Genomic DNA, 27,411 nt, shown 5'->3' on the forward strand with positions numbered 1-27,411 from the left:
CAGCTACTCAGAAGGTTGAGGCAGGAGAATCACTTGAACCCAGGAGGAAGAGGTTGCTGCGAGCTGAAATTGCGCCACTGCACTCCAGCCTGGGCAACAGGGCCAGACCCTGTCTCAAAGAAAAAAGAATCTGGGCTCTGACATTTATTTATTTACTCAACCTTTTTTTTTTTTGAGACGGAGTCTTGCTCTGTTGCCCATGCTGGAGTGCAGTGGTCTGATCTCGAGTCATTGCAAACTCTGCCTCCCAGGTTCAAGCGATTCCCGTGCCTCAGCCTCCTGAGTAGCTGGGACTACAGGCACGCGCCACCATGCCCAGCCAGTTTTTTGTATTTTTAGTAGAGTCGGGTTTCACCGTGTTAACCAGGATGGTCTAGATCTCCTGACCTCGTGATCCAGTCGCCTCGGCCTCTGAAAGTGCTGGGATTACAGGCGTGAGCCCCTGCAGCCGGTCTATTTACTCAATCTTTGGCAAAAAAAAATGTGGCAAAGGTGGACTCATACATCATATGGCCTTTTGTGTCTTATGATACTCATTTTTGCATCTGAACGTTGAACCTAAATAATATCTAGTTGTGAGGACATCTGAATCACTTGGGATGGTCCTCGGCACAGAATTTGCCTTCAAAAAAAAAAAAAATGTTTGCTTCATTTAAGTTGATTTATTTACGAAGAGCGAAAGGACACTGTGCAAGGGCGGGGAGGGTGTGTGCGCCTGCGCTCTGCACCTTCTAGAGGGCAGTCAAGGGCTTCTGGCTGACCCGAGCGGAGATCTCGCGAGACTGTCATACGTATGGCACGAGGCCTGGGAGGAAGATTGTGTTGTCGCGAGAACTCTGCCTTTGGGTCCTAGGTTTGTGTAGAGTCGTGTCTCAGTCCATCCAAGGTTCCCTCGGATCGTCCAGAGAAGTATTCGGACCTGGTAAGAACGCCATGGGCCGGGTGGAGGCGCGATGACCGCTGGCCCGCTGGGCTCGCCTTTGTCCGTCCTTTCGCGACCCGAACGCCACCCGGCCGCCACCCGGCCGCCACCCGGCCCAGCCTGCCTTTTCCTCTCTTTCCCTCACACGTCGGGCCCGGGCACCTCCTCCTGTCTGCCTGCTGGGCCCGGGCCGGCCTTCTCCCCTTCCCTCCACACGCCGGGCCCGGGCCTGTGCTTTCCCCCCGGATCCTCCTCACACCCGGCTCCGGACACCTCCTACTCCTCGCCGGCCTTCCCCTGGCTTTGCACCTCTAAGTTTACAACTTCTCTCGCCTCTTGCCTGGGCCTCGGGCAACGCGCTGTCTGTTTTGCCATACGAGTCCGGAACATAATCCATTTCTAGCTTGTCAGGTGGAAATGCAAAGAAGATACTTGTTTTTTTGGTCCTTTGTGTGCCAAACACATACCGTCTCATTTAATTCTCCCAATTGCGAAAAGTAGCTTGATTATGTTTGTTTTACAGATGAGAAGAGTGAGGCTTGCTCATTCATTGTTTCATTCCACTAACAATCATTTATTTATTTATTTGGTGCCTGTATGTTCAGGATGTTGAGGATAGCAATGAAAAAAATGGACATGCTCCTTATTTTCATAGAACTAAATTCTTGTGGTGGGAACAACGATAATAGTAATCTTACCTGGCTCGGGATTTAACGTGGAATGATGCCATCAAGAATGGTGGAAGTAGAATGACAGAAGTCAGAGTGCTAGTATTTATCTGACCCCAGAGGCAGAACTTTTTTCCCTCTTAACCACACCTTTTTGTGTCACTTTCTTTCTTTTTTTTTTTTTGAGCTGGAGTTTTGCTCTTGTTGCCCAGGCTGGAGTGCAGTGGCACAAACTTGGCTCATTACAACCTCCGCCACCCAGGTTCAAGCGATTCTCCTGCCTCAGCCTCCTGAGTAGCTGGGATTACAGGCATGCACCACCGTGCCCGGCTAATTTTGTATTTTTTGTAGAGACAGGATTTCGCCATGTGTGACAGGCTGGTTTCGAACTCCTGACCTCTAGTGATCCACCTGCCTCGATTTCCCAAAGTGCTGGGATTACAGGCATGAGCCACCACGCTCAGGCTGTGTCACTTTCTAATCAGGGTCGGGTTCACCATAGTAACTGCTTTTGGATGGACTTACCTTTCCACCACGCACTTGGTACTTTGGAACTAAGTTTACAGAGACTCTTGAGTTACTTATTGGAATGAAGATGGCACAGGAAGTCATAGCCCATTTCTGTACCAAGATCCTAGTGTGACATTTCCCAACTTTAAAGTACATGAGACCATTTGAGAAAGACTTACCCTAATGATGCAATGGAGGAAGATTCATTTGCTACCTTGTGGCTTAGGCAATTTAGTTGGTTTTCTCATTTGAAGATTTGCTAGCTTGCAGATTTGCTCAGATAAGTAAATGAGATAATATATGTAAAGTCTAGCACAATAACATTCCTTTCATTTTCTCCTTTCTTCCCTTCTAGAGAGCCTTTGTCCTTGGGTCTCTAAGGAAAGTCCTACCCTTTGAAAGTTTTGTGATAATTTATATCTAAATAAATCTCTACAGTTACATTATTACCTTTGTGCAAACAGGTATTTCAGAAATGGAAAACCACGTTGAGCTATGGAAGGAAAGGAAGATGTGCTTCTCCAAGGGAGAGAATATATTTTAGAACTACATTATACTCCTCACCCCTATTTTAGTAAATCAGCATAGCTGTGCCAGAATCTCAGGAACCTGTGTAGGGGTTTCATAAAACTCCATAGAATATCCTGACACATATCCCTCCCCTGCCATTTGAGAGCCCCTAGGTTAATGTTTTATAATATTTTCCCTCGTATAATGTTAGCATTCAGAACCACTCATTGCTACTGCTGATGGACTTTGAACTCAGTCTCTTATTTCAAAGAATTAGTGTTTTCTGCCTGGTGAATCTATGATATAAATTCTCCTCTAGGTGGCAGGTTCACCATTGTGTTCTGAGGGACTATCACAGTAGTGTCAGTTTAGGTACTCAATAAATAGTTGTTGGCTGAATACGTAATACGTTAATACTTAATTATTCTTTCAATGTACCAGGTGTGGTTAGGGACTTTAGACTGAGATCTAGGATTAAATCTTGGCTCTTCTACTTGGAAGTTTGTGACTGTAGGTAATATATTTAACCTTGTCAAGGCTGTGTTTGTTTTTTTTTTAATTAATGGTGATGATAATAGCCATTTTAATGGTTTGTGAGACTAAATGAGATAAGTTTTTTAAAAAAGCTTGGCACATAGTAGACTATATGTAAATACTGACTGAATTCATTTACTCAATAACTAATTACTGAACACCTACTCTACAACAGTGAACAAAAAGACAGAGTCTCTGCCATGTGGAACTTACTTTCTAGTGTGTTTTCTGAAGGGAGATCAGAAAATAAATGGTTGCTACATGCCAGACTGTGGTCAGTACTATGGAGAGTAATAAAGCATTTTAAGGGGGAGAGGATGGAAGGCAAGACTTTTAAAAATAAAAGATGGTGAGGAATGACCTCACTGAAAGGAAGTTACTTCCGAGCAGACACCTGAAGGAAGTGAAGGCCTGGGCTTGAGGATACCTGGAGGAAAGTGCAAGGGCCCTGAGGCAGAAGCATCCTGGATGTGCTAAAGGAGCAGCAGGAGGGGAAGGGTAGGGGAGGAGGGGAAGAGTAGGTAGCAGTCATGAGGTTTCTGCAGGAGTCCTGGAGAGAGATGATGGTGATGAAATTAATGAACTTTGTCTTTCTTTATTATATCCCGTTCTTTGACTAAAAACAATAAAAATAGCTAATACTTTCATTATTAAGTATTATAAGCTAATACTTATAATATTAAGAGCTCTATTATATAGCTCTTAATGTGCATCAGGCACTTTTTTTTTTTTTTTTTTTGTTTGAGATGGTGTTTCACTCTTGTTACCCAGGCTGGAGTGCAATGGCACGATCTTGGCTCACCACAACCTCTGCCTCCTGGGTTCAGGCAATTCTCCTGCCTCAGCCTCCTGAGTAGCTGGGATTACAGGCACGTGCCACCATGCCCAGCTAATTTTTTGTATTTTTAGTAGAGATGGTGTTTCACCATGTTGACCAGGATGGTCTCGATCTCTTGACCTCGTGATCCACCCGCCTCGGCCTTCCAAAGTGCTGGGATTACAGGTGTGAGCCACCGCGCATGGCCATCAGGCACTATTTTAAGTGCCTTACATATATTAGTCATCAGATCTTTCCAACAAAGTACACCTAGCCTCAGAAAATGCAGATTTGTCACTTTTTAGGATATACAGTGGAATGTGCTGCTAATTCAGAGTACTTTCTCAACCATTACTGAAATCAGCAGTGAATTCCCTGCCTCTGTTCACATACTGGTTAGGTTGCAAAGGCAAGTCTAAAGTGGCTATAACGGACCACCCAACCAGTACGTATGCATTGGGTTAGGTTCAGTTTCATGAAAGAACTGCAGAAGTCCATGGTACTTTTTAAATTACTCTTCTTGCTATTTTTTAGTCCTTTTAAAATTTTCATCCATTTTGATTTTGTTTTCATATAGTTATGTCTGGACACATTGCCTCAACATAGAATGCACATGAACAACGTGGAGGTCTAGGCTGGAATAGGGGCCCAGTTGACTACTGTTGCTCTGGCTAGTAGGCATTAATACTATCTGTATGCTTGTCAGTTAGAGGAGCTGCCATATTGTCCTTTTCAGCTTATCTTCTTTGATTGTGAAATCATAACATTGCAGTGATCATTTAGCTTACAATACCTCAAAACAATTATTTGGAGGTTGCTACTTTTACTTCTGATATGAATGACTCTACACTCTTAGTCATTCTTATCCCAAGTTGTCATCTTTGATTTTGCTCAGCTCGATTAGTCAAGATGTTCCTTTTTGGGGTTAGCAGTGTGTTTGGGGGCACGTTTGGGGTTTAATATTCCTTTTATGCAGCATTACCTAAGTGCTCTATAAGTGTGGCAGTTTGGTTCAGTGAAGTAGTGAGTAGCTGACAAAGTAGGTTAAAAGGTTTTGTCACTTTGGTCACAGGTAAGAAGTTAAATCTTTTAATATTGAGACAATTACAGCTTTCAAAAGAATATAATCTCAGGTGTGTTTTGAACTTTATTTTGGCACTACTGCTAGTCTTCCAGGCTTTAGAGGAGGGAAAATATTAATATTCTATCACTTGTTGGCTTCTATGGGAGAACTACAAAATGTTTATGATATAAAATCAGGATAAAATGGCATTATTACTGTGATAGTAGATAAGTAGTATGTTTTTCTATCCTTGGCTATGTTATGGCAAGAAGTTTCAAGTTGAATATAGTTCCCTATATTCAACTTGAAATTCAGTTAGAATTTCTGTGGTACTGCCAAGTCTGAGGAAAAAACCCAGAGTTGGCTGTAAAATACGGTAAATGCATCCCCTTTAACCCACAATCTTGCTGCTGTTTGTGTGAATCTATGAAGCTGAGCTTTGTGGTTCTGGCAGCAGGAAAGACACTATCTCAGCACTTATTCTGGGAATCATACTTTCAGTGGCAACACCCTTGCCAGTTTTGTCTTGTTTGAAAAAACTCAAAAGTAATAGTTTGTGCTAAAAACATTTTTTTTCCTCTGAAAAACCTTCCTGCATTAATACAGTATCTATGTTTAAAGCAGAACTATACCATACTTACTGTGGCTAGTCTGAACCTAAACATTAATTTATCATTTATTCATCCATCTGTTTGTCTAAAATGTCTTAGGCCTCTGTTGAACTTAGGGACAAGCATTGTACAATGCCAGGGACATTCTTCTCTTTATATCAATTCAGTGGCACATAGAATGTGAAGGATTGGTAATGCCAAGGTACTGATACCAGGCTGTCTGCTCAGTATTAAGATGTACAAATCTATTAACTCAATAAGACATGGTTTCTTCTCTCTTGAAACCGTCAGGCTCAGGAGGCAGGCATGTAACAATAGGGCAATATGTATTACAGGTGTCCTCCTGGAAACCCATACAGATTACAGTGGTCATGCAGCAGGCAGCAGCCAACTGTATTGGCCAAAACTATTGAGGAGTGAGGTGCTCAGTCATGAAAGGCTTTGTCGTTAGTGATGGTGACTTGGATAGCAGACAAGTAGGGAGAAGAGGAGAGACTGGCATTGCTGGCAGAGAGAGCTGATAGCCAAGCTGCACAAGATAAATCAAACTAGCCTATGCATAGAATAGCTCTCCAGTAGATGAGGGTGTGAGAGCTGTTCTGGGACACAGCAAGAGAGCCAGAGTGAGGCCAGGAAATAGAGAGCTGTGATGGTTAATTTTAGGTGTCAACTTGACTAGATTAAGGAAACCTAGAAACCTGGTAATATGTTGTTTTGGGGTGTGTCTGTTTCCAGAGGAGATTAGGGTGTGAATCTGAGTAGATTAGGTGGGGAAAATCCACCCTTAATGTGTGTGGGCACCATCCAATCTGCTGGAGCCCAGAGAGAACAAAAACATTGAAAAGGCAGGTCTATTTGCTGGAGCTGGGATACATTCCTCCTCTCTTGTCTTTGGACAACACAACTCCAGGCTCTCCAGACTTTGGGCTTCAGGACTTACACCAGTGGCCCCCTGAGTTCTCAGGCCTTTGGCTTCAGACTGAGAGTTACTTAATCGAATGTGATGGCCCCTTAGTGTTCCCCCTTGGTGTTTCTCATGTGATTTTGCTTTACTCTTATTATTTACAAAAATAGCTTTATATGCAAGACAAGAGCGAATATTTTACATTCAAAAATCGACTTAAAGGAAATGGAATTAGAACGTTGTCTAGATTTCATCTTCTGGTCTAATTGGATATGTAGGCTATGAGGATTATCTTGGAGAAAAGGGAAAGCTATCATAAGCATGATAGTCACAGGTAAATAGTGCTATATGCCAGGTACTGTCGTAAACATTTTAGTTCATATAATTCATTATAGTTCGTATAATTCTCATTGAGTTGGACCCATTATCGGGTGTAGCAAGTGGGGAGAGGAGAGGCTGGAGAGGACCCCCGGGTGCCATCCGGAGGCCCCGTTAGCTGGCTTCGCCTTGGGCGAACGGGCGGGGGCAGCAGGCGCCTAGTGGGGAGGCCGAGCGGCGTGGGAGCTGCGCGGGGGCCGCGAGCGCCGGCGAGGATGGGCGGGGAGCGCGGCAACAGGGGCGGAGTTTTCCGTTCCTCCCTGCCCCTGGCTGAAGCGCTCCAGCTCGCTGGTGGCTGTCGTGTGACGTGTGGGCAAGGCACGGCCCTGGCTCGGGGGCCTTCCGCACTCGGATTAGGGATAAAGCAACTTCTTGCTCGCAGGGCAGCTGGCGCGTCGGTGACCTGGCCTGTGAGGTACGTCCGGCAACCCTGGGGCCGCAGCAGGAGCCCTTGCGGCCGGCAGCCTTGCTGGGCTGGCGTCAGGCAGGAGCCAGGACACCGCCGCGGCCTCGCGCATACGTGCGGAGCGGCGACCGGGACTTGGGAGCCTGCTGGCTTCCGGGGACCAGAGGGCGAGGGCTCCTGAAGCTGCTGTGCTCCTACAAAGGGCATTTGGGAAGCCTTGAAAGCCGCGCGAGTCACTGTTGCTTTCGAATTAGAAACGCCTTGTGGTCGGTTTTCAGTTACTACTTTAGAAAGTTGATGTGCTGGGCGCGGTGGCTCACGCCTGTGATCGTGAGCACTTTGCGAGGCCAAGGCGGGCGGGTGACGAGGTCAGGAGTTCAAGACTAGCGTGGCCAACATGGTGAAACCCCGTCTTTACTAAAAATACAAGTTAGCCTAGTGTGGTGGCGGGCATCTGTAATCCCAGTTATTCAGAAGGCTGAGGCAGGAGAATAGCTTGAAACTGGAAGGCAAAGGTTGCAGTGAGTCGAGATCGCGACTCCAGACTGGGCGAAAGAGCAAAACTCCGACTCAAAAAAAAAAAAGTTGATGTGCTGGGATTGATTGCTCTCTGTTACTAGTATAAAGCTGGAAAAATCTGAACCTGTGAATGTTAAATCTAAAAATGCTCAATAATGAGTTTATTACCTTCTGTTAATATCTGTTGCGATATTAACGTTTGTGTGGTTTTAAAAAGATTACAGAGAACCAGGTTCTGGATTTCAGAAACTACTTGTCTTGATAAGGAATTTAAAGTGGGTTGGGCCTAGGGTACGATGTATATAATTTTTGAGTTAACGAGTTGTATAAAAAATAACCTTAAAAAGATGAAAGAAAGAATGTGTGAAGTGAAAAAAAGTCTCAAGGTAAAATTGCAAAATATTTTTTAATTTATAATTTTTTTAAACTAAAAGTGTGTACAGACGGTCTAATGCAGGTTGTCTCATCATAGATAACCAAATTGTTCAATTAGTATTTCGAGTGTAGTAATCATAGAACACATAGGTATCCTGTGGATAGATGCTGCACTTGGCCTTTTAGCAATGACTGGGATGCCAGGCAAATAAGTAAAAAGTAGAGTCTTTTGGAGGGGAAGGGGCAGGTGGCAAGGGGGCATAGAATGTGAAAGCTGGAAGGTAAGGTTAGAGATGATCTAGTCTGAGCTTTCATTCTTACAGACAAATGAAACTGGAGTGGCTGTGGTACACACGTTGAATCAGAACGATTTGCATTGGTACTTGGCAGTGTTTTGTTTTTTCTGAGCCTATCATGACATACAATGGTACTGTTTATTTTTATTAGTGTTATCCAAGGCAGAAGATTCTGAGCAATCGTGGTTATAACTTACTGAGGACTATGACAATAGAGTGAAAATCTTAATGGAAGTTATTTCAATAGTCATCCATTGGAATGTTAATTTTTATCTCTAGTGTTGGCAAATAAAAATGCTTTATGGGTGATAATACACTAAAGGAAGAACAAGCTCATCTGGGAGGGAGAACCCAGAAGTAGACTTGGGAACTATAGTTCTAAACCCAAAGCTTACCCCTTCTGGCTGTGGCCCTTTAGATGGGTTACTTAAACTATTTGAGCTTTTGTGGCTTCATCTGTAGAGTGAGAGTTTTTACATTAAAGAGATGGCCAAGATTTTTTCAGCTTTATTTTTTACTTTTGTTTTTTAAGAGAGGCTTGTGAGGAGATATTTTTCAGCTTTAAATTGTAGTTTGTCGGGGTCACAAGAGTTATAGCTCTTTGGAAATTTTATGGTTAAGCCGTACGGTAATGACTTAGCTTCATTTGTGGTTAGTTGCTCAATTCTGGTCCCATGATCTTCAGACTTTATACATTTGTGCAAAGCATTGTGTAAGCATGGCATATATAGTTTAAAGAATTCCTTGTTGATGAAACTCCAGGTTTTGTTATTTGTTTGAAGGGTATGTGTGTTTCTGTCTTCCTCCTTTACTTCTCCACCCCCAAAATTAGGACAGGGATCCTAGAGGTACGTAAGTTTTAGAAACCACTTAAACTTCTGATGTTGTCTCAAAAAATAAACATTTAAGGCAATCCTCTTCTGAAGATGGTCAGACAGTATTTTGGAGTATAATGGTGAAGATAAAAAGACATTTTTAGTAATCTTTTATTGATTTGAATATTAGAATCAGAGCTGATTTGGTCCACTTTTTTTACAGTAAGAAAACAGTTGAAAGTATACATACTTGGTATATATCAGAGGGTTTAGACTATTGAGTTTTTGGAGTAAATAAAAGATTGCCCTTTGCCATATTGTATAGTGAAAGAGTAGATGGAAAGCTAATATTTATTAAATAAGCACCACTTCCTTACCCCTAAGTTTGTGAATCTATGGTCCTCACTTAAGAATTAGGAAGTTAGGTTCTACAAGGGCAAATGGTGCAAGGTCATAGCCCTGATAAATGGCTACAGGATTCTGTCAGGGCCTGTTGACTTTACAGCCTGCCAGCTAAACCTGATAACAATAACCACCGCAATGTGGAGTGCTTGCAGTGTGCAGGTGCTAGGCTAAGTGCCGGTAGACAAATAATGCCTCACTTTAACCTTACTGCAGCCCTCTGTGGCTACCATCCTTGTCTACCATTTTCCTAAGGAAGTTGAGGCCCAGAGAGGTTAAGTTACTAGCTCAGGGGTCTCAAGTTTGGAGACACAGCCAGAATTCAGGTTTGTCAGACTCCAGCGTGACCTCTTAATGGTCGTGCTTGCTACTCTGGCTCTTGAACCTGAAACAAATGGTGAATAGCTGTTGAAAATGGCCATGTGAACTAGTTACCTCATACAAGTCTCTTTGGATGTAACATTTCGTACAACTGGCTCAGGCTTCAACTCATTGTGATTTGAATTTACCCATGGTTGGGGCTCTTCATTTCAGCTCTTCCTCTTCATCACAATGCAAGAGGGAAAGCCTTTGCACAGCTCCTTTCTTGGTATCTGGGCTCTGAAAGCTGACTGTGCTCTAACTGCGACACAGGGAGGAGGAGGGACAGAGAGAGCCAAAGGCAGCAAAGGGACAAGCATCCCAGGACTTACCGTAAAGAAATGAAACAGGTTTTCTTTGTGGCTGACAAATGAGTTCTAAAGATGACTTTTGAAGGATAACATTCATTTTAATTTGAAAAAATATAACTGTGTGTGGAAAAATCAGTTTTGTAACTTTTAAATCTCATCCTACATTCTGTCTATAGCTGATAAGGGGAAAGTCCAATGTGTGAACTCCTGCTGTATTCTCTTATTGTGTAGTATTAGTACTTGTGATTGAATTGAGAGGACTTGCTTTAGGAATCTAGTAATACAGTCAGCACTGTATGTGTTTGAGTTTGTCTCCCATATGTTCTGGAATTCTGGGATTTTGACATTGTGAAGCAATAATTTAATTTTATTGATTAAATTTTACACTGTGCCAGGCATTGTGGCATTCCACACAAATGGTGAGGACCTAAGAGTGAGAAAGTTGGCACAGATGAAGAAGGTTGGTTAATATGTTTGAAAGACTGCTAAACATGTCTTGCATGACTGACCTAAGTGCAAAGTGAAGCAGCCCATCATGCTCCAGATCTCCAAATCTGAGCCAGCGTTTCACCCGTGTGATGCAGGTATTTTTCATAGTCCCCACAGTGAGTGCCAAGTGCACACTAACACTTCTGCCTAACACAGGCAGCTTATGGCATGCAAAAGGAGGCTGCAAAGTAACCACTGTTGGTGTGTCCAAGGTTGGAAAAATTTCCACAGGGACTTCTGTGAAATCCAATTAAGGCAGCCCTTTCTTTTTATAGATGATTATGTAGAAACAGACTGATGAAACAAAATCAGCAAGGGAAAGTTAAAAAATTTCCTGAATTGTTCAGTTTCTTATAGAAACTCTAGTTCCTGAATCCGAGTCTTTTGCTGAATTAGTGGACAGAAAGTTTGTTGGGCTGCTTCTTCCCACTTGCCTCAGAGTACATTATTTTTGAGGGAGGGACTCACCACTTTTGTCCCTCTCCAGTTTTCAGCTAGGCACCTGGCCCTAAACTTAGTCTTAAAGATGGAGACAAGGCCTGCCAAAGTTCCTTTGTCTCAAATGGGCAGTCAGCCACTTAGAGGACTCTACACTGGGTGGGCCACTTTTCACCCCAACGCTGGCTTCTTTGATAAAGTCATTGCTTTCAAGACTGTTAGGAAGTTACTTGATATATTGCCTAACATGCCTCCTATTAATCTTTTTTACCCCCTTGTGTCTTTTCTGAATAAATTTAATTCTTCTAGTTGACAGGTCTCCACATACTTGAGAATAGTAATCATGTCCTCCTGGAGATACATCTCTTATCTCAGCTAAACAGCCTTCCTTCCTGGAGAAGTTTTTCATGGTTTTGAAGCCTCTTTTCCTTTTCTAAGTGTCCTCTTCTAAAGCTTGTTACTCAGAAATAAGTTTTGAATTTAGTTTAATAATAATTGGATCATAATAGTCTAATAATGGAAGAGGTTAATCCTGTGACAAACACTATTGGTAAATATAGACAAATAGTATGTAACTTATTTTTCCCACAGACCCAGCACACTGCGAATTCACAGAGAATTTACTTTTGATTAAAGATTTCCACTCGTTAAAAAGGAATTATTCTCTTCCTTGCCCTCCCTGATTAAAGTATAAAAAACTTACATTATGTTTTGTAAGATTTAACAGCTGTGTAGAGATTGTTTTGGAATCTGATTCTGTCACAGCCCCATGTTACTTCCAGATTTAATGTTTGTCTTCTATGTTTTCATACCGGTAATTAGGAAAAACAGGGATGTGCCTCTAAAAACTTTACAAACTGGCTCTAGTCTGTCATCTTTTGAGTATTTTGTAAAAAATAATCTTAGTATTCAGTTTAATTGTGTTTCTCTTTAGATGATACTTTGTCCACAGTGATAACATACGGTCTTGCCACAAGTCTTCCTGTCATCCCTTTGTGTCTACAGCATTATTTGACTTGCCAGTTTAGTAAAACAATCCAGAAGGAAATAACTTGGTATCACAGGGCTCAGTGAATCTCTTCTGGGTTCTAGTAATCACCACTGCCTTTTTCTCAGTGTTTAAAAACCATGTCATTATTTTTCCAGTAGCTTTTGTCAAGTTTTACTTTGTGGCTTTACTGACACTCTTATGTTGCAATCTCATTATATCATTATATGCTATTCCCATTCCTATTTCTTATCGCTTCTAAACCTGAGCTTATTAGAGAACTCTGTATTTACCCATTCCAATTTCTGTGTCTCCTTTGTATCAGAATCATGTAAAATCATTTTGTCACATAAAATGTTATACACATTGTATTATATATTATATATAGTTTTCTATATATAAAAACATGTATCTATGTATCTGTTATTCTTTCTTGTTGTTGTTTTTAGACAGAGTTTCACTCTCTCACCCAGGCTGGAGTACAGTGGTGCAATCACGGCTCACTGCAGCTGTAACCTCCTGGGCTCAGGTGATCTTCCCATTTCAGCCTGCCAAGTAGTTGGGATGACAGGTGCGCATCACCAAATGTGGCTTTTTTTTTTTTTTTTTTTTTTTTTTTTTTTGTAGAAATGGGGTCTCTTTATTTTGCCCAGGCTGGTCTCAAACTCCTGGGCTCAAGTGATCCACCCCCTTCGGCATCCCAAAGTGCTGGGATTACAGGTGTGAGCCACTGTGCCTGGCTCTGTGTTATATTTTTGAGAGCTTCCTAGCTATGAAGTCTTTCTTAAGTTCTTCCTAAATAAAAAAAAGTTCTACCTAAAAGGGGAAATTAAAAATTACATCTTCTAAACAGTGTTCTAAACTTTGTGTATCAGATTGTTTGCAGCTTATTTTCAAAGTAATCAAAGATACTTCCATACCTTTTAGTCTTCGTCTCTAAATCTGCAAAGAGGAACACATGCCTCTTATGACTACGTGTTATAAATAGAAAATTATATTCTAATGTTCTTTTAACTTTTCTGGACACTATGTACTCTGTTGATTCAGGACATTTAGTGTATTTTTCCAGAAATAGCTGTTCACATGTAAAGGGTCACTAAAGTAGACTATAGAGTTTTATGGCAGGAGCAGTGGTAGAGGGGAGGGAGTAGACAATATTTATTAAAAGTGTCTTTTGTGCTAGGTCCAGTGTTGGAAGTAATCTAAGTAGTTAGTAATGGGAGTTGGCTGGAATGATCATTTGAGGGATGATTGAAGGTGGTTTTTGGTTGTAATTATGGTGCTATTTATATATTTTTTTTTCTTTTAAAGGAGCAGTGAGCAGAATGAATACCTTCCAAGACCAGAGTGGCAGCTCCAGTAATAGAGAACCCCTTTTGAGATGTAGTGATGCACGGAGGGACTTGGAACTTGCTATTGGTGGAGTTCTCCGGGCTGAGCAGCAAATTAAAGATAACTTGCGAGAGGTGTGACATGTGCTTTTCTCTTCCCTTGTCTGGACTCTTGTCACAGGGCTGGTTAGGGCATGGCCAAGGACTTGGTCTCTCTGTGCCAGCAAAAAATTTCACTCCATGCCTTGCATGGTCTACTTGATCCTAGTCAGTTGCCTGGTACACTGGTGCCTTTCATCCCAAGGGGAAATAAAGCAGATGCTGGAAGAATCTGGAAAACCCTATGCCATTCTAGAAAATTCTATTTAGCATGCATTTTTGATTACTACTCTGTGTATTTCCTCAGGCACTGTAATCAGTAAAAATACAAAATGAGTGAGCAGTATCCTCTCAACTGCATCCTCTTGATGCATGAAGGATGCACTTGAGCATCCTTCCCATCATCTTTTAACTGCTTAATGGTATGGTTCTGTAAATGAATATCTGTTAGGGCAAGCCAGAGTGAAATCTGTTGTTGCTTCCAGTAATATTTTGTTGTTGTGTGTGGTAGCCAAGTATTACATGACTTTAAAACACAACTTTATTAAGCAGAAAAAAATGTGTTTTAAAGTGTAGTTTCTTTTGTGTATTGTCATGGATAATTTATGGCCTGTTTTGACTTTTTCCCTTGGAATTTTTATATTTAGCCCTGTTTCAATCACTGTTTATGCGTCCAGAAACATTTGTTTATAAATTCACTTAAATTGTCCACCCTAATGGTCTTCTAGCTGTTGACATGTGGTGGCACATCTCATTACTGAATTGGTCTGCTGTGAATGGACTGCTCATTCTGTTGGGGTGAGAAAAGAGATAAGGGGCTAGCTATTAAAGGCTAGCTATTAAGTTAACACTCTGTCTTTATTCTGTTGATAAACTTGTAAAGCCATAGGTTTTAAAATTACGCAGAAAACTGAGGGGGATCAGTATCTCCTGGTACATTCTTGTGTTTTCTCTTGATAAGTACACCCAAATTAAACCTAATCCTCTTAGAAGGATGGGTATTGAAGGAGGATTTTAGAGTTTAGGTATGCCTTTATGGTTGGGATTCTTAAATTAGGGTCCATAGGGCTTTAGTGGGTCCTTGGGTAGGCTTTGGGACACTAAACCCTGAAATTATAGGCAAAATCTTGAAAATAAGCATTTTTTTCTGGGGGAGATACTTCATAGATGTCATTAGATAATAATAAGGATTTACGAGCCCCTCTTCCCACAAAAAAAAGTTTCAGAACCTCACTGTTCTGTGGGAAACATCATTCTTTGGGCTTATAACACTAGGAAGCTAACATGTATATGTTTCCTAGGTCAAAGCTCAGATTCACAGTTGCATAAGCCGTCACCTGGAATGCCTCAGAAGCCGTGAGGTGTGGCTATACGAACAGGTGGACCTTATCTATCAGCTTAAAGAGGAGACACTTCAGCAGCAAGCTCAGCAGCTGTACTGGGTAAGGTGACTGCATGGCTAGAATTGGTTTAAGCATGGTTTCTGGTTGCCAGAGAATATCTTCCTTGTAATGCAGTGTTAATATAGATCAGATAAAAGTTTAATCTCAAGTCTATTTGTTAAATTGAGTATATTTGGTGCTTTTGGTATCATTGTGGCTAGACGGTTTCATTTTTCTTTTAGTTATTGGGCCAGTTCAATTGTCTTACTCATCAACTGGAGTGTACCCAAAACAAAGATCTAGCCAATCAAGTCTCTGTGTGCCTGGAGAGGTAATGACCCTTTTTGCTTATTTTAACTTTTGGCTCTAACTTTGGTATATTAAAAGAAAGTCGATTTTGTAACTCATTGCATGTGTTGTATTTAACTTCTGTGTTGCTAAGATCATTCTGCTTCATATATTTAATATTATATTTGCTGATACATTAATAAGACGTCTACCTTTGGTTGAGTTTTTTAGTGAAATGTAATCATTTAAAATTACTCACAGTTTGGCTTTTGTTTTGAGATGAAGTTAATGAAACAGGTATTTCTTAAAAATAGCCAAATTTTGTTTTTTTCCCCCAGACTGGGCAGTTTGACCCTTAAGCCTGAAGATTCAACTGTCCTGCTTTTTGAAGCTGACACAACTGCTCTGCGCCAGACCATCACCACCTTTGGGTCTCTCAAAACCATTGTGAGTAATCTCATATGCTTCATCGGGCACTTCTCAAATCTGTGGCCTTAAAAAAACAATTACTATGAATAATGGCTTTCTTGAGAATTTGATTAGCTTCAAAAATTTCATGTTCTTGGCTAGGCATGGTGGCTCATGCCTGTAATCCTTTGAGAGGTCGAGGCAGGCAGATCACTTGAGGTCAGGAGTTTGAGACCAGGCTGGCCAACATGATGAAACGCTGTCTCTACTAAAAATACAAAAAAGTTAGCTGGGCATGGCAGTGGGCGCCTATAATCCCAGCTACTTGGAAGGCTGAGGCAGGAGAATTGCTTGAACCCAGAAGGCAGAGGTTGCAGTGAGCCGAGATCGTGCCACTGCATTCCATCCTGGGCTACAGAGTAAGACTCTGCCTTAAAAAAAAAAATATGTTCTGATTAAGTTGCCTAGATTGGTAGTTCTTGGAATATAGTAGACTCAGTGATAGTCTTTGGAATACTTCATGTATATCTCTAAATGCTTTTGATATATTTTTTGTAAAATTTATGGCTTGAGTAGTTTTTAATAAAGAACCAAACATTTGAGTCTTGTTAAAAATGGTAATACAACCAATTCTGGTAAAGATTTTTTGAGTTTCATTCTTGTTGCCCAGGCTGTAGTGCAATGGCACAATCTCAGCTCAATGTAATGGAACACTGTAACCTCCGGCCTCCTAGGTTCAAGTGATTCTCCTGCCTCAGCCTCCCGAGTAGCAGGGATTACAGGCATGCGCCACCATGCCTAGCTAATTTTGTATTTTTAGTAGAGATGGGGTTTCTCCATGTTGGTCAGGCTGGTCTCAAACTCCCAACCTCAGGTCATCTGCCCAGCTTGGCCTCCCAAAGTGCATGAGCCACCTCACCCAGCTGGTAAAGATTTTTTATATGATATTTACGTGGTAGAGTACTCTCAAATTTGATAACTACTTTGTAAGTCATGGGATTTACTGTGAACGATGTTTCTAATGAAATGGTAATGCATTAACACTTTTGAAATTTTGAATTATAATTTCACTTTTTTGGTAGCACAGCATAAATAACATGATTAAATTGTCTCTTTCATAGCAAATTCCTGAGCACTTGATGGCTCATGCTAGTTCATCAAATATTGGGCCCTTCCTGGAGAAGAGAGGCTATATCCCAGTGCCAGAACAGGTAAAGTATCATTTTGTTTCAGGTAATTGAATCATTACTTGCCTTATATTTCATTTGGGTTTTATATAGCATTAAAAAATGCTACTATTTGTAAAGAAGTACAAGTGGCAATGAGTTAGTTTATGAAATTGAATGCTTTCCTTGAGACTGAATGCCAAATAGAAATTTAGATGTCTTGTTGGGGCTGATTAACAGATAAAGTAATTATTAGTCAGTTCATAGGAAATTATCATTAGCTGTCTTATTGATACTGGCTCTCTTTGAGGGATCCTCTTTATACTTTGTAGAGATGATATATTTCTAAATGGAATGGCAATGTAAATAAAGGATTCTAGATGTTTTAGTTGAGAACCCTAGAGATCAGCTGTCTCTTGTTTTATAATTGTGAAAATTGAGGCTCTGGGAAGGCACATGACTTGCCCAGGGTCCGTTGCAAGCCAAGATTAGAGAGCTGCTCTTCTCTTTTCTGGTGAACTTTCTACTGCCTTTGACATTCCTTATTAAGCAGCAAAGTATTATGTGATTAACAGAAGTCAGCATCCAGTATTGCAGCTGTCCCTCTCAGCGAATGGCTCCTTGGAAGCAAACCTGCCGGTGGTCATCAGGCTCCTTACATGTCCAGCACCAACCCCCAAGACTGGCTCACCCAAAAGCAGACCTTGGAGAATAGTCAGGTCTGTTGCTGCTTTTATTGTTTTTACAGTAGACACAGCAGTAGATGGGGTTAGTTACTAATCAGTAGTATGTGTCTTTGTTAAGTTTTTGGTTGCAGTCTGTAAACATTTATTAATAGTCTCTTCGTCATAGAAAGTTTAGAAAGTAAAGAACCCTTCATCATAGAAAATTTTAAAAATAAATAATTTTACCTTAAAAAAAGCCCACAAACTCATAATCTCAACACAGAGAAAAACACTGTAACAATGAAAGTTAAGTATTTATATACTTCAGTTTTCTATACATATATATTTTAAAAGAATCATTCTGTAAGTCCTGTTTTGGTAAGTAGATTTTTTTGACCAGTATAGTGGTAACATTTCTCTGTCATTTCTTCTATAAAGTATTTAATAGTATATCATTGATTGGCTGTAATTTAAATTCAAGTTTTTCTGGATATAAACAAGGATTCCCTAAACATCCAGGAGCCAGTTATTTGTGTACATTCTTGATTAGTTCCTTAGGAGTACATTTAAAGGGCAGTTTGCATACCCTTTAAAGATTTTGGATACATACTGCCAATTTGGCTTTCCAGGAAGTTGCCAACAGTTTATAGTCTCACCAGCAGAATATTAGAGTACCTGCTTCCCTGAAGCCTAAGAGTAATAATCATTTAAGTTTTTTTGTCTGAATTCGACACAAAATAGAATTTTGCTTTTGGTTTTTCTTCCATTAGTAAGGAGGTTGAGTATTTTCATGTTTATTAGGCTTCTTTGATGACTTGCCTGATCATATCCTTTGACCATTTTTTGCATTCTTTATTTGTAAAGGCATATTACACAGAGATACTAGCCCTCTTCTATCAGATAAGAATATCTAAACAGGGAAATACCTTGCCTTTTGGCTTTGTGTACTTAAATTTTAAAACACTGGGCAAGACAGTAAATATGCAGACAGAATCTCCAAAGCAGTCATCATTATTTTGCCAAACTAATACTGTGTACTTTTTGTGTAGACTTCTTCCAGAGCCTGCAATTTCTTCAGTAATGTCTGGGGAAACCTAAAGGACTTAGAAAACTGGCTCCTCAAGAGTCAGCAACAGGAAGTTCCTGAAAAACCAAGTTATCAAAAGTGTAACAGCCATTCCACTGGTAGTTCTTTCTCCACTGAAGTGGAAAAGGTTGAAGATCTAGAGCTTTCTGATCAAGATAAGATGGACTTATCAGATTGGCTGGTGACTCCCCAGGAATCCCATAAGCTGGGGAAGCCTGAGAATGGCAGTCATGAAATCAGTGAGAAGTTTAAGCTCTTGTTCCAGTCCTATAATGTGAATGATTGGCTTGTCAAGACTGACTCCTGTACCAACTGTCAGGGAAACCAGCCCAAAGGTGTGGAGATTGAAAACCTGGGCAATCTGAAGTGCCTGAATGACCACTTGGAGGCCAAGAAACCATTGTCCACCCCCAGTGTGGTTACAGAGGATTGGCTTGTCCAGAACCGTCAGGACCCATGTAAGGTAGAGGAGGTGTGCAGAGCCAATGAGCCCTGCACAAGCTTTGCAGAGTGTGTGTGTGATGAGAATTGTGAGAAGGAGGCTCTGTATAAATGGCTTCTGAAGAAAGAAGGAAAGGATAAAAATGGGATGCCCATAGAACCCAAACCTGAGCCTGAGAAGCATAAAGATTCCCTGAATATGTGGCTCTGTCCTTCTAGAAAAGAAGTAATAGAACAACCTAAAGCACCAAAGGCAATGGTTCCTTCTAGAATTGCTGATTCCTTCCAAGTCATAAAGAACAGCCCCTTGTCGGAGTGGCTTATCAGGCCCCTATACAAAGAAGGAAGTCCCAAGGAAGTGCCTAGTACTGAAGACAGAGCTGGCAAACAAAAGCTTAAAAGCCCTATGAGCACTTTCTGGTGTCCCTTTAACACAGCAGACTGGGTCCTGCCAGGAAAAAAGATGGGCAACCTCAGCCAGTTATCCTCTGGAGAAGACAAGTGGCTGCTTCGAAAGAAGGCCCAGGTGAGCATAAACATCAAAATAGCAGTTTCTGAGTTTTATTTTTATTTATTTTGAGATGAGGTCTCTGTCACCCAGGCTGGAGTGCAGTGGTGCAATCTTGGCTCACTGAAACCTCCCCCTCCCGGGCTCTAGTCATTCCCCCAACCACAGCCTCCCAAGTAGCTGGGACCATAGGTGTGTACCACCATGACTGGCCAATTTTTTTGTATTTTTGGTAGAGATGGGGTTTCACCATGTTGCCCAGGCTGGTCTCTTGAACTCCTGAGCTCAAGTGATCTGCTTGCCTTGGCTTCCTAAACTGCTGGGATTATAAGTGTGATCCACCACACCTGGTCTAGAGTTTTATATTTCATAATCCCAAACCTTGCAAACCAGCCAGATCGTTGAATATGTTAAATACTAAATTTAGAATGAAGGATGTATGGGGTTTTTTGTGCATTTTTCAGGCCTAAACCCCATCTTTCAGGAAAGAAAAGAATCTAGCCTGTTCTACTGCTATTTATGGCAAATATTTGGGGTGGAAATAACAATTTCACCTTTGTTTTTGGTTGTTAGAGAGAATGGCCAACATTTAAATTATTCTGTATAGACCCTTTATGGAAAAAAAGTTGGTCTCATGCCTCCTAGTTTCCATGAAGCAACCTCTTTTCTTGTATTGCAGGAAGTATTACTTAATTCACCTCTACAGGAGGAACATAAGTTCCCCCCAGACCATTACGGCCTCCCTGCAGTTTGTGATCTCTTTGCCTGTATGCAGCTTAAAGTTGATAAAGAGAAGTGGTTATATCGAACTCCTCTACAGGTGGGTACATACCACCAGCATGGGAATTACAGATTATAGCTATTTATAAATGTTTTGTCTTACATAGGAAGTCATGCTTGGCTTATTGAACCATATCCCTTTTAACAATATGTATGTTAGGCAACTGAGGGTGAAACAGGGGGAGCTCATAAAAAGTTCATGTATTTTAATTGAATTTGCTTTATGAACTAACTAGGCATACTTCAAAGTGAACTTTCAAGATGTAACTTTGGGGGAGTTTTCAGATCCCATGTGGATTCTAGTAGCTTATAGACCTACCTCAAAGGTGAGTTTGGTTCCAGGCCCCTGCAATAAAGTAAATATCCCAATAAAGTGAGCTACACAAATACTTTGTTTTCCCATTGCATATAAAAGTTATTTATAATACACTGTACTTTAAGTCTGCAATAACATTATTTAAGTCTTAATAACATTAAGAAAACAATATACATACGTCAATTAAAAAGTACTTTATTATAACAAAATGCTGATGGTCATCTGAGCCATTAACATGTAATCTTTTTGCTGGTGGAGGGTTTTGCCTTGTTGATTGCTGCTGACTGATTAGGATAGTAGCTCCTTGAAGGCTAGGATGGCTGTGTCTGTTTCTTTAAATAAGATAATGAAGTTTGCTGCATTGATTGACTTTCTTTCATGAAATATTTCTCTGTAACATCTGTTGCTGTGTGATAGCATTTTATCCACAGTAGAACTTTCAAAATTGAAATCAAACCGTGTGGCTGCTTTATCAGTTAAGTTTGTGTAATGTTCTAAATCCTTTGTTGTCACTTCAGCAATGTACACAGCATCTTCTCCAGGAGTAGATTTTTTTTTTTTTTTTTTGAGTTGGAGTCTCGCTCTGTAGCATCGGCTGGAGTGCAGTGGCATGATTTCGGCTCACTGCAACCTCTGCCTCCTGGGTCCTGGTTCAAGCAATTCTCCTGCCTCAGCCTCCTGAGTGGCTGGGATTACAGGCACATGCTACCATGCCCAGCTAATTTTTATATTAGAGATGGGGTTTCACCACATTGGCCAGGCTGGTCTTGAACTCCTGATGTTGTGATCCGCCCTCCCAGCCTCCCAAAGTGCTGGGATTACAGGCATGAGCCACCACACCCACCCTCCAGGAGTAGATTCTATCTCAAGAAATCACTGTTTGCTCATCCATAAGAAGCAACTACTCATTTGTTTAAGTCTGATCATGAGATTGCAGCAATTCAGTCACATCTTCAGGCTCCACTTCTAATTCTAGGTCTCTTGCTGTTTCCGTCACATCTGCAGTTACTTCCTCCACTGAAGTCTTGAATTCCTCCAAGCCATCCATGAGGGTTGGAATCAGTTTCTTTCAAACTCCTGTTAATGTTGATATTTTGACCTCCTCTCATGAGTCATGATAGTGTTCCTGGCATCAATCCTTTCTAGGTTTTCAGTTTACTTTGCCCAGATCCATCAGAGGAACATAGGTAGCTAGGGCCTTAAAAAAAATGTATTTCTTAAATAATACTTGAAAGTTGAAATTACTCCTTGACCCATAGGCTGCAAACTGGATGTGGTATTAGCAAACATAAAAACATTAATCTCCTTTTACATCCCCAGAGGTTTTGGGTGATCAGGTGCACTGTCAATGAGTGTAGTATTTTGAAAGGAATATTTTTTTCTGAGCAGTTCTCAACAAAGGGCTTAAAATATTCAGTAAACCATACTGTAAACAGGTGCACTGTCATCCAAGCTTTGTTGTTCCATTTCTAGAGCACAGGTAGAGTAGATTTAGCATAATTCTTAAGGGCTCTAGGATTTCTGGAATTGAGCACTGGCTTCAACATAGCCACCATTGGCTTAGGCCTGCAATTTGAGCACTTTGGGAGGTGGAGGTGGGAAGACTGCTTGAGCCCAGTTCAATACCAGTGTGGGCAACATACAGAGACCCTGTCTGTAAAAGAATTAACAAATTAGCTGGGTATGGTGAAGCATGCCTGTAGTCCCAGCTACGCAGGAGGCTGAGGTGGGAGAATTGCTTGCGCCTGGGAGGTCAAGGCTGCAGTGTGCTATGATAGCTCTGCTGCAATCCTGCCTGGTTGACAGAGCAAGATCCTGTTTCCAAAAAAAGAAGTCACTAGCTGCGTTAGTCCCTAATGAGAGTCAGCCTGTCCTCTGAAGCCAGGCATTGACTTACCTATCTAGCTATGAGTTCTAGATGACTACTTCTTCCAATAGAAAGTTGTTTTATCTGCACTGAAAATGTTGAGTGTAGCCACGTTCATCTATTATCTTAGCTAGGTCCTCTAGATAACTTGCCACTTCACTTTGCATTTTTGCTATGAAGATGGCTTCTTTCCTTAAATAGAATCAACCACTGCTAGCTTCAAATGTAACTTCTGGTTCCTTACCTCTCTCAGCCTTCATAAAATTGAAGAGAATTAGGGCTTTACTCTGCGTTAGGCTTTGGCCTAAGGGAATGTTGTGACTAGTTTGATCTTCTATCAAGACCGTTAAAACTTTCTCCATATCAGAAATAAGGCTGTTTGCTTTTTAAATCATTCTTGTGTTCACTGGAGTAGCACTTCTAGTTTCAAGAACTTTTCAGCCAGAGAATGAGAAGCTAAACAAAAAAACAAAAAAACTTTGCCTTTGTGCTTACAGCTTGGCTAATGCAAAAACATGCCCAGCTTTCAACCTGTCTTGGCCTTCAACATGACTTTCTCACTAAGTTTAATCATTTCTGGCTTTCGATTAAAATAAAGTAAGAGATGGAGACTCTTCCTTCTAGTTGAACACTTAGATGCAATTGTAGGCTATTAATTAGCCTAATTTCAATCTTGCTTTGTCTCAGGGAATAGGGAGGCCTAAGGAGAGGGAAGAGAAATGGGGAAAGGCTTTTTGGTGGGCATTCAAGACATACATTTATTGATGAAAAGTTTAGCATCTTTAATGGGCACAGTTCATGACACAAACCATCAATTTGTAAAAAATTTAACAAGGTATTCCTGTGTTGGGAAATGAGTCAGAGCTTTAAGGAAGAGAAAATTTGCTTTTATTCTCCAGTGAATTAACTTATCCGTGGGTGTCTGTTTACAGATGTGAAGACAAGAGATGAGCCGCCTTTCTGCCAGTTATCACACATCATGAGCTGAGTGACTGCAGCTTGCCGAATCATTGTGTTTCTGGGTCTGACCAGTTAGCTTAGTTCTTCTCTCACCCAATTTTGAACTAGTAAAGCAAAGTGAGTCATCAGATTTCTGAGTTACTGTTTAAAAGAAAAATGCTGTTTAATGATGCTGAGGTGATTCAGTTCCTTCCTTCTTACAGAAGTGTTAATTTACTCACACACTAGAAATGCAGCATCTTTGTGGATATATCTTTTTCACAAGCCTCCAAGGCTCCTTAGATTGGGTCATTACTAAAAGTACATGAAAACACTCACTCTAGTTTTAAAAATGAAATATTTCTGTAATCGAGGTATACTGATGATATATTCTAAAGCTAGTAAACTTCCCTAACGTTTAATTGCCCTAGATGCTTCTCTTGCTGTGGGTTTTCTTGTTAGTGGTCTCAAATGATGATTTTCCTGTTCTATTAATATATAGTGTATTTTGCACAAAAAAATTAACCTGGCTAATAGTGATTACCAAAATACGTATTAATAATCTTGGCAATTTTTGACATTACCCAACATTTTAGCCTACGTGTTCTACATTACTATTCACTTGAAACTCAGCTACTGCAAATTTTTTTCTTTCTGTAAATGTTACTAAAATATCCCATGAGCTGTTTTAGAAGGGTTCAGTATTATTTCAAGACTATTTTTGAGGTAGTTATAGCCTTTTAAAATATTCTGTAGACCTACGGGGTTTAAAAGAACCCCAGTACCAACTAAGCAAATAGGCAAAGACATGTTGGAAATGTAGTATAGTACTTGAACTATTCACTATATTGGTGCATCCTGTGTAAATGGAATTATTGGTGCATCCTGTGTAAATGGAAGCTGAGCTTGACACCTGGTGCTTTTAACTAGGGATACAGTCGTCCTGCAAGCACAGCACACCTGTAACTTCAAAGGTGATGTTTTAGTGAATAGGCTGTTTTCAACACTTGTGCCTTGGGGTGTTCATTGAAGCTTTATAAAAACTACTGATGTTTTCTCAATCTCCTTAAAGTTATGTCCATACTTTAAAATGTCTCTGTAGGAGAGAAGTGGGGTTTATAATGTTTTTAAATTCTCTAAAGATATCTTTGCTGCTTTCCAGACTTTGAAACTGGTAAGTTTCTTAACTGCCTGTTGCTTCATGGTCCCACAAAATCATTGCCATACAGCTTCACTGAGAGTTCTTTGAACCACAGCTGGAAAGAGCTTCGTATTATTTTTTAATTCCCTCCCCAGATATCACTTAGAACTATTATAATAAAGTGGTGGGCAAAAACAACATAAGGAGCCTTTCAGTTATCTTAAGTTGCAGCTAACTCTGTAGTTTCTTTTTTGAGGCCAAATACACTGTATTTTACATTGTCAAAATATAATTTACATTAATCACTATGTTAATGAGTATGTAAAACATTCTTTTGCATTGAGGAATTTTGTATCTGCCTCCATTAAAAGCGTAACAGCCATAGTTGTTGCATGTTATTTGTAAAACTATCTTCACAAAATGTGGTGTTACATAAATGCAGTAACTTTTGGTTAGGAATACATCTGAGAAACAGCTTGAACATAAAAATAACATCAGTGTATTTTATGAAATCTTAAATTAGCAAACAATTAGGAACATTAACTTCTATTTTCAGTCTTTTATGAAAACTATTCACATCTATTGGAAAAAAAAAAAAAAAAACCTATGGGACTTCAGCTAGAACTCAGTGTCTTTCTACTGGATTCCTCATACTAGATGCATCCAAAAAGGCCCTAGTTTACTTTCTCCAATCATATAGCCACCAGGTGTTTAATACAGTAATATTTACGTGTATAACCTGTAGTGCAGTTATACACGATTAACTTCATACTGTGGATGAGAAAACTCAGAAATTAAACAACTTGGCCTCATGACCTTTAGCTTTCCTAAAGCTTCCTTGAAAAACATATAGCTCTTAATTATTCCTAATAAGGAGTTAATATGTATGGAATTAAGCAAGATTGTTGGATTGTTCTAGCATACCAGTCTAATATTTAACTTGAAATATCTTGAGACAGTTTAGCATCAGCTGTACTGCTGAATGCTACCAGTAGCTCAGTCTTTTCTTTTTTGAGATGGAGTTAAGCTCTGTCACCTGGCTGGAGTGCAGCGACATGATCTCAGCTCACTGCAGCCTCCCCATCCTGGGTCCCAGCGATTCTCCAGACTCAACTACATTCAGCTATCTCCCAAGGAGCTGGGGTTACAGACACACACCTCCATGTCCAGCTAATTTTTGTATTTTTAGTAACGACGGGATTTCACCATGTTGGCCAGGCTGATCTTGAAATCCTGACCTACGGATCTGCCCACCTTGGCCTCCCAAAGTGCTGGGATTCGCCAGCCACCACACCTAGCCAACAGTAGCTGATTTCAACACAAACATGAAAATGTTGTTTTGCCTTAATACAGGCAGAAAATGCCAAGAGGACCTTTCATTTAATACCCAGGTAGATACTTTTAAATGGAGACAACCACTATATTTGTGTGTTGGAGTTAGAACTTTGGTTCTGTTTTTACCCTTTATTTGGAATACAGTGCAGCATTACAGTTTTGGATCATTAAATGAACAGACTTGGTGATACAGTACTGACAAGCACGAACTGAATTCTGGAAGTAAGTGGTTTTCTAGTTCATGGGGGAGAAGAACAGATACGTGCAAGATCTTCTCCAAAGGAGAAGAGAGAACCATGTTGCTCACTGAGTCACCAAAGGGCTTTGGCTTCAACTCACTAATAGCTGGAACGAGTGCCAGTCTTCGTCAACCATCCAAGATATTCATCACAGCAAATCAAAATCTCTAATTTTTCAAACTAATTATAGGGTAGAAGAGAGAATAACTCCAGTCTGACTTACAAAATGGTCTAGATGTCTACTGAAGTGTCCTCCATTCATGAGTTGGCAAAATCTTCAGAGTGACTGTTGGAGCAAGGAACCTTTCATGTGCTCCCAGTTATTATATAGTGCATAGAGGCTGGTAAGTGTTAGTCCTGTCAGACCACCTCGTGCTATCCCTCGAAGACCACCTGGGAAAGGAAGACAAAAGGAAAATGAAACAGCTGTGTACTGCATAGTACCCTAGCATGGAAGGGTTAAATAAAAAGTACTGTGAAATGGGCTGACAAGGGAGACAAGTGAGACTCCGTCTAAAAAAAAAAAAAAGTACTGTGAAATAAAGAGACATCTTTTTTTATTTTTTGAGACCAGGTCTCACTCTGTCGTCCAGGCTGGAGTGCAGTGGTGCCATCTTGGCTCACTGCAACCTCCACCTCCCCGGTTCAAGCGTTTCTCCTGCCTGAGCCTCCTGAGTAGCTGGGATTACAGGCACATGCCACCACGCCCGGCTAATTTTTGTATTAGCTAGGGTTTTACCATGTTGGTCAGGCTGGGAGAGACCATTTTTTAAGTAAATTAATATTCAATCTCAAAAAGGAGATTGAGTTTTTAAATTAATACAAGAAACCAAGACTTCAGTCCAGGCAATAATACCCCAAACCACTTGCATAATACATATGGCTTGACATTTTCAGATTCACAAACTTGTTCCTACGGCAGTTTATTACTGGAGTTCCAACTAGAAAAATCATTTCCTGCTGGTAATATGATTTAGAACTCCACTAGCACTGTCAATGGATTTAAGGCTATAATATAAACAAGGTGACACCCTATTTGGAAACAGTATTAACAACCTTTGGACTCTGGATGGGTCCTCCAAATATTAACCTTGAAGATTCAA

At 40.6% G+C, this 27,411-nt stretch overlaps 2 protein-coding genes across 6 annotated transcripts in view; one reads left to right on the top strand and one right to left on the bottom strand.

Annotated features, from left to right (window-relative positions):
- Positions 1-804: 804 nt before the first annotated feature.
- On the top strand, positions 805-25,118 carry NCOA4 (nuclear receptor coactivator 4). Of its 4 annotated transcripts, none has more exons than XM_012472601.2 (10): positions 805-922; positions 13,628-13,782; positions 15,048-15,188; positions 15,371-15,459; positions 15,755-15,863; positions 16,946-17,035; positions 17,566-17,709; positions 18,705-19,709; positions 20,371-20,511; positions 23,587-25,118. In XM_012472601.2, exons 2-10 carry the CDS (start codon positions 13,642-13,644, stop codon positions 23,590-23,592), a joined length of 1,866 nt encoding a protein of 621 aa, XP_012328024.1. In that variant the 5' UTR covers positions 805-922; positions 13,628-13,641; the 3' UTR covers positions 23,593-25,118. The 4 variants fall into 4 exon arrangements, with proteins under 4 accessions (XP_012328024.1, XP_012328025.1, XP_012328026.1 ...); XM_012472602.2 differs by lacking the exon at positions 805-922 and adding an exon at positions 7,210-7,332; XM_012472603.3 differs by lacking the exon at positions 805-922 and adding an exon at positions 8,145-8,228.
- The window catches only part of TIMM23B (translocase of inner mitochondrial membrane 23 homolog B), a 39,537-nt gene continuing 31,133 nt past the window's right edge, over positions 19,008-27,411 (bottom strand). Inside the window, exons 7-8 of one of the 2 annotated variants that reach the window (XR_001110643.2) lie at positions 26,532-26,701; positions 19,008-21,985 (exon numbers count right to left, since the gene is read on the bottom strand). Coding sequence is in view for 1 of the 2 variants with exons in the window: in XM_012472605.2 (XP_012328028.1) it covers positions 26,586-26,701 (116 nt within the window). In the remaining variant the exon portion in view is untranslated. Of the gene's footprint in view, positions 26,702-27,411 lie in introns of both variants that reach the window. The other variant, XM_012472605.2, reaches the window with a different exon arrangement.

Source organism: Aotus nancymaae, unplaced genomic scaffold (assembly GCF_030222135.1).
Source record: "Aotus nancymaae isolate 86718 unplaced genomic scaffold, 86718_ANA_hifiasm-v0.15.2.pri h1tg000099l, whole genome shotgun sequence".
NCBI classification, from domain to species: domain Eukaryota; kingdom Metazoa; phylum Chordata; class Mammalia; order Primates; family Aotidae; genus Aotus; species Aotus nancymaae.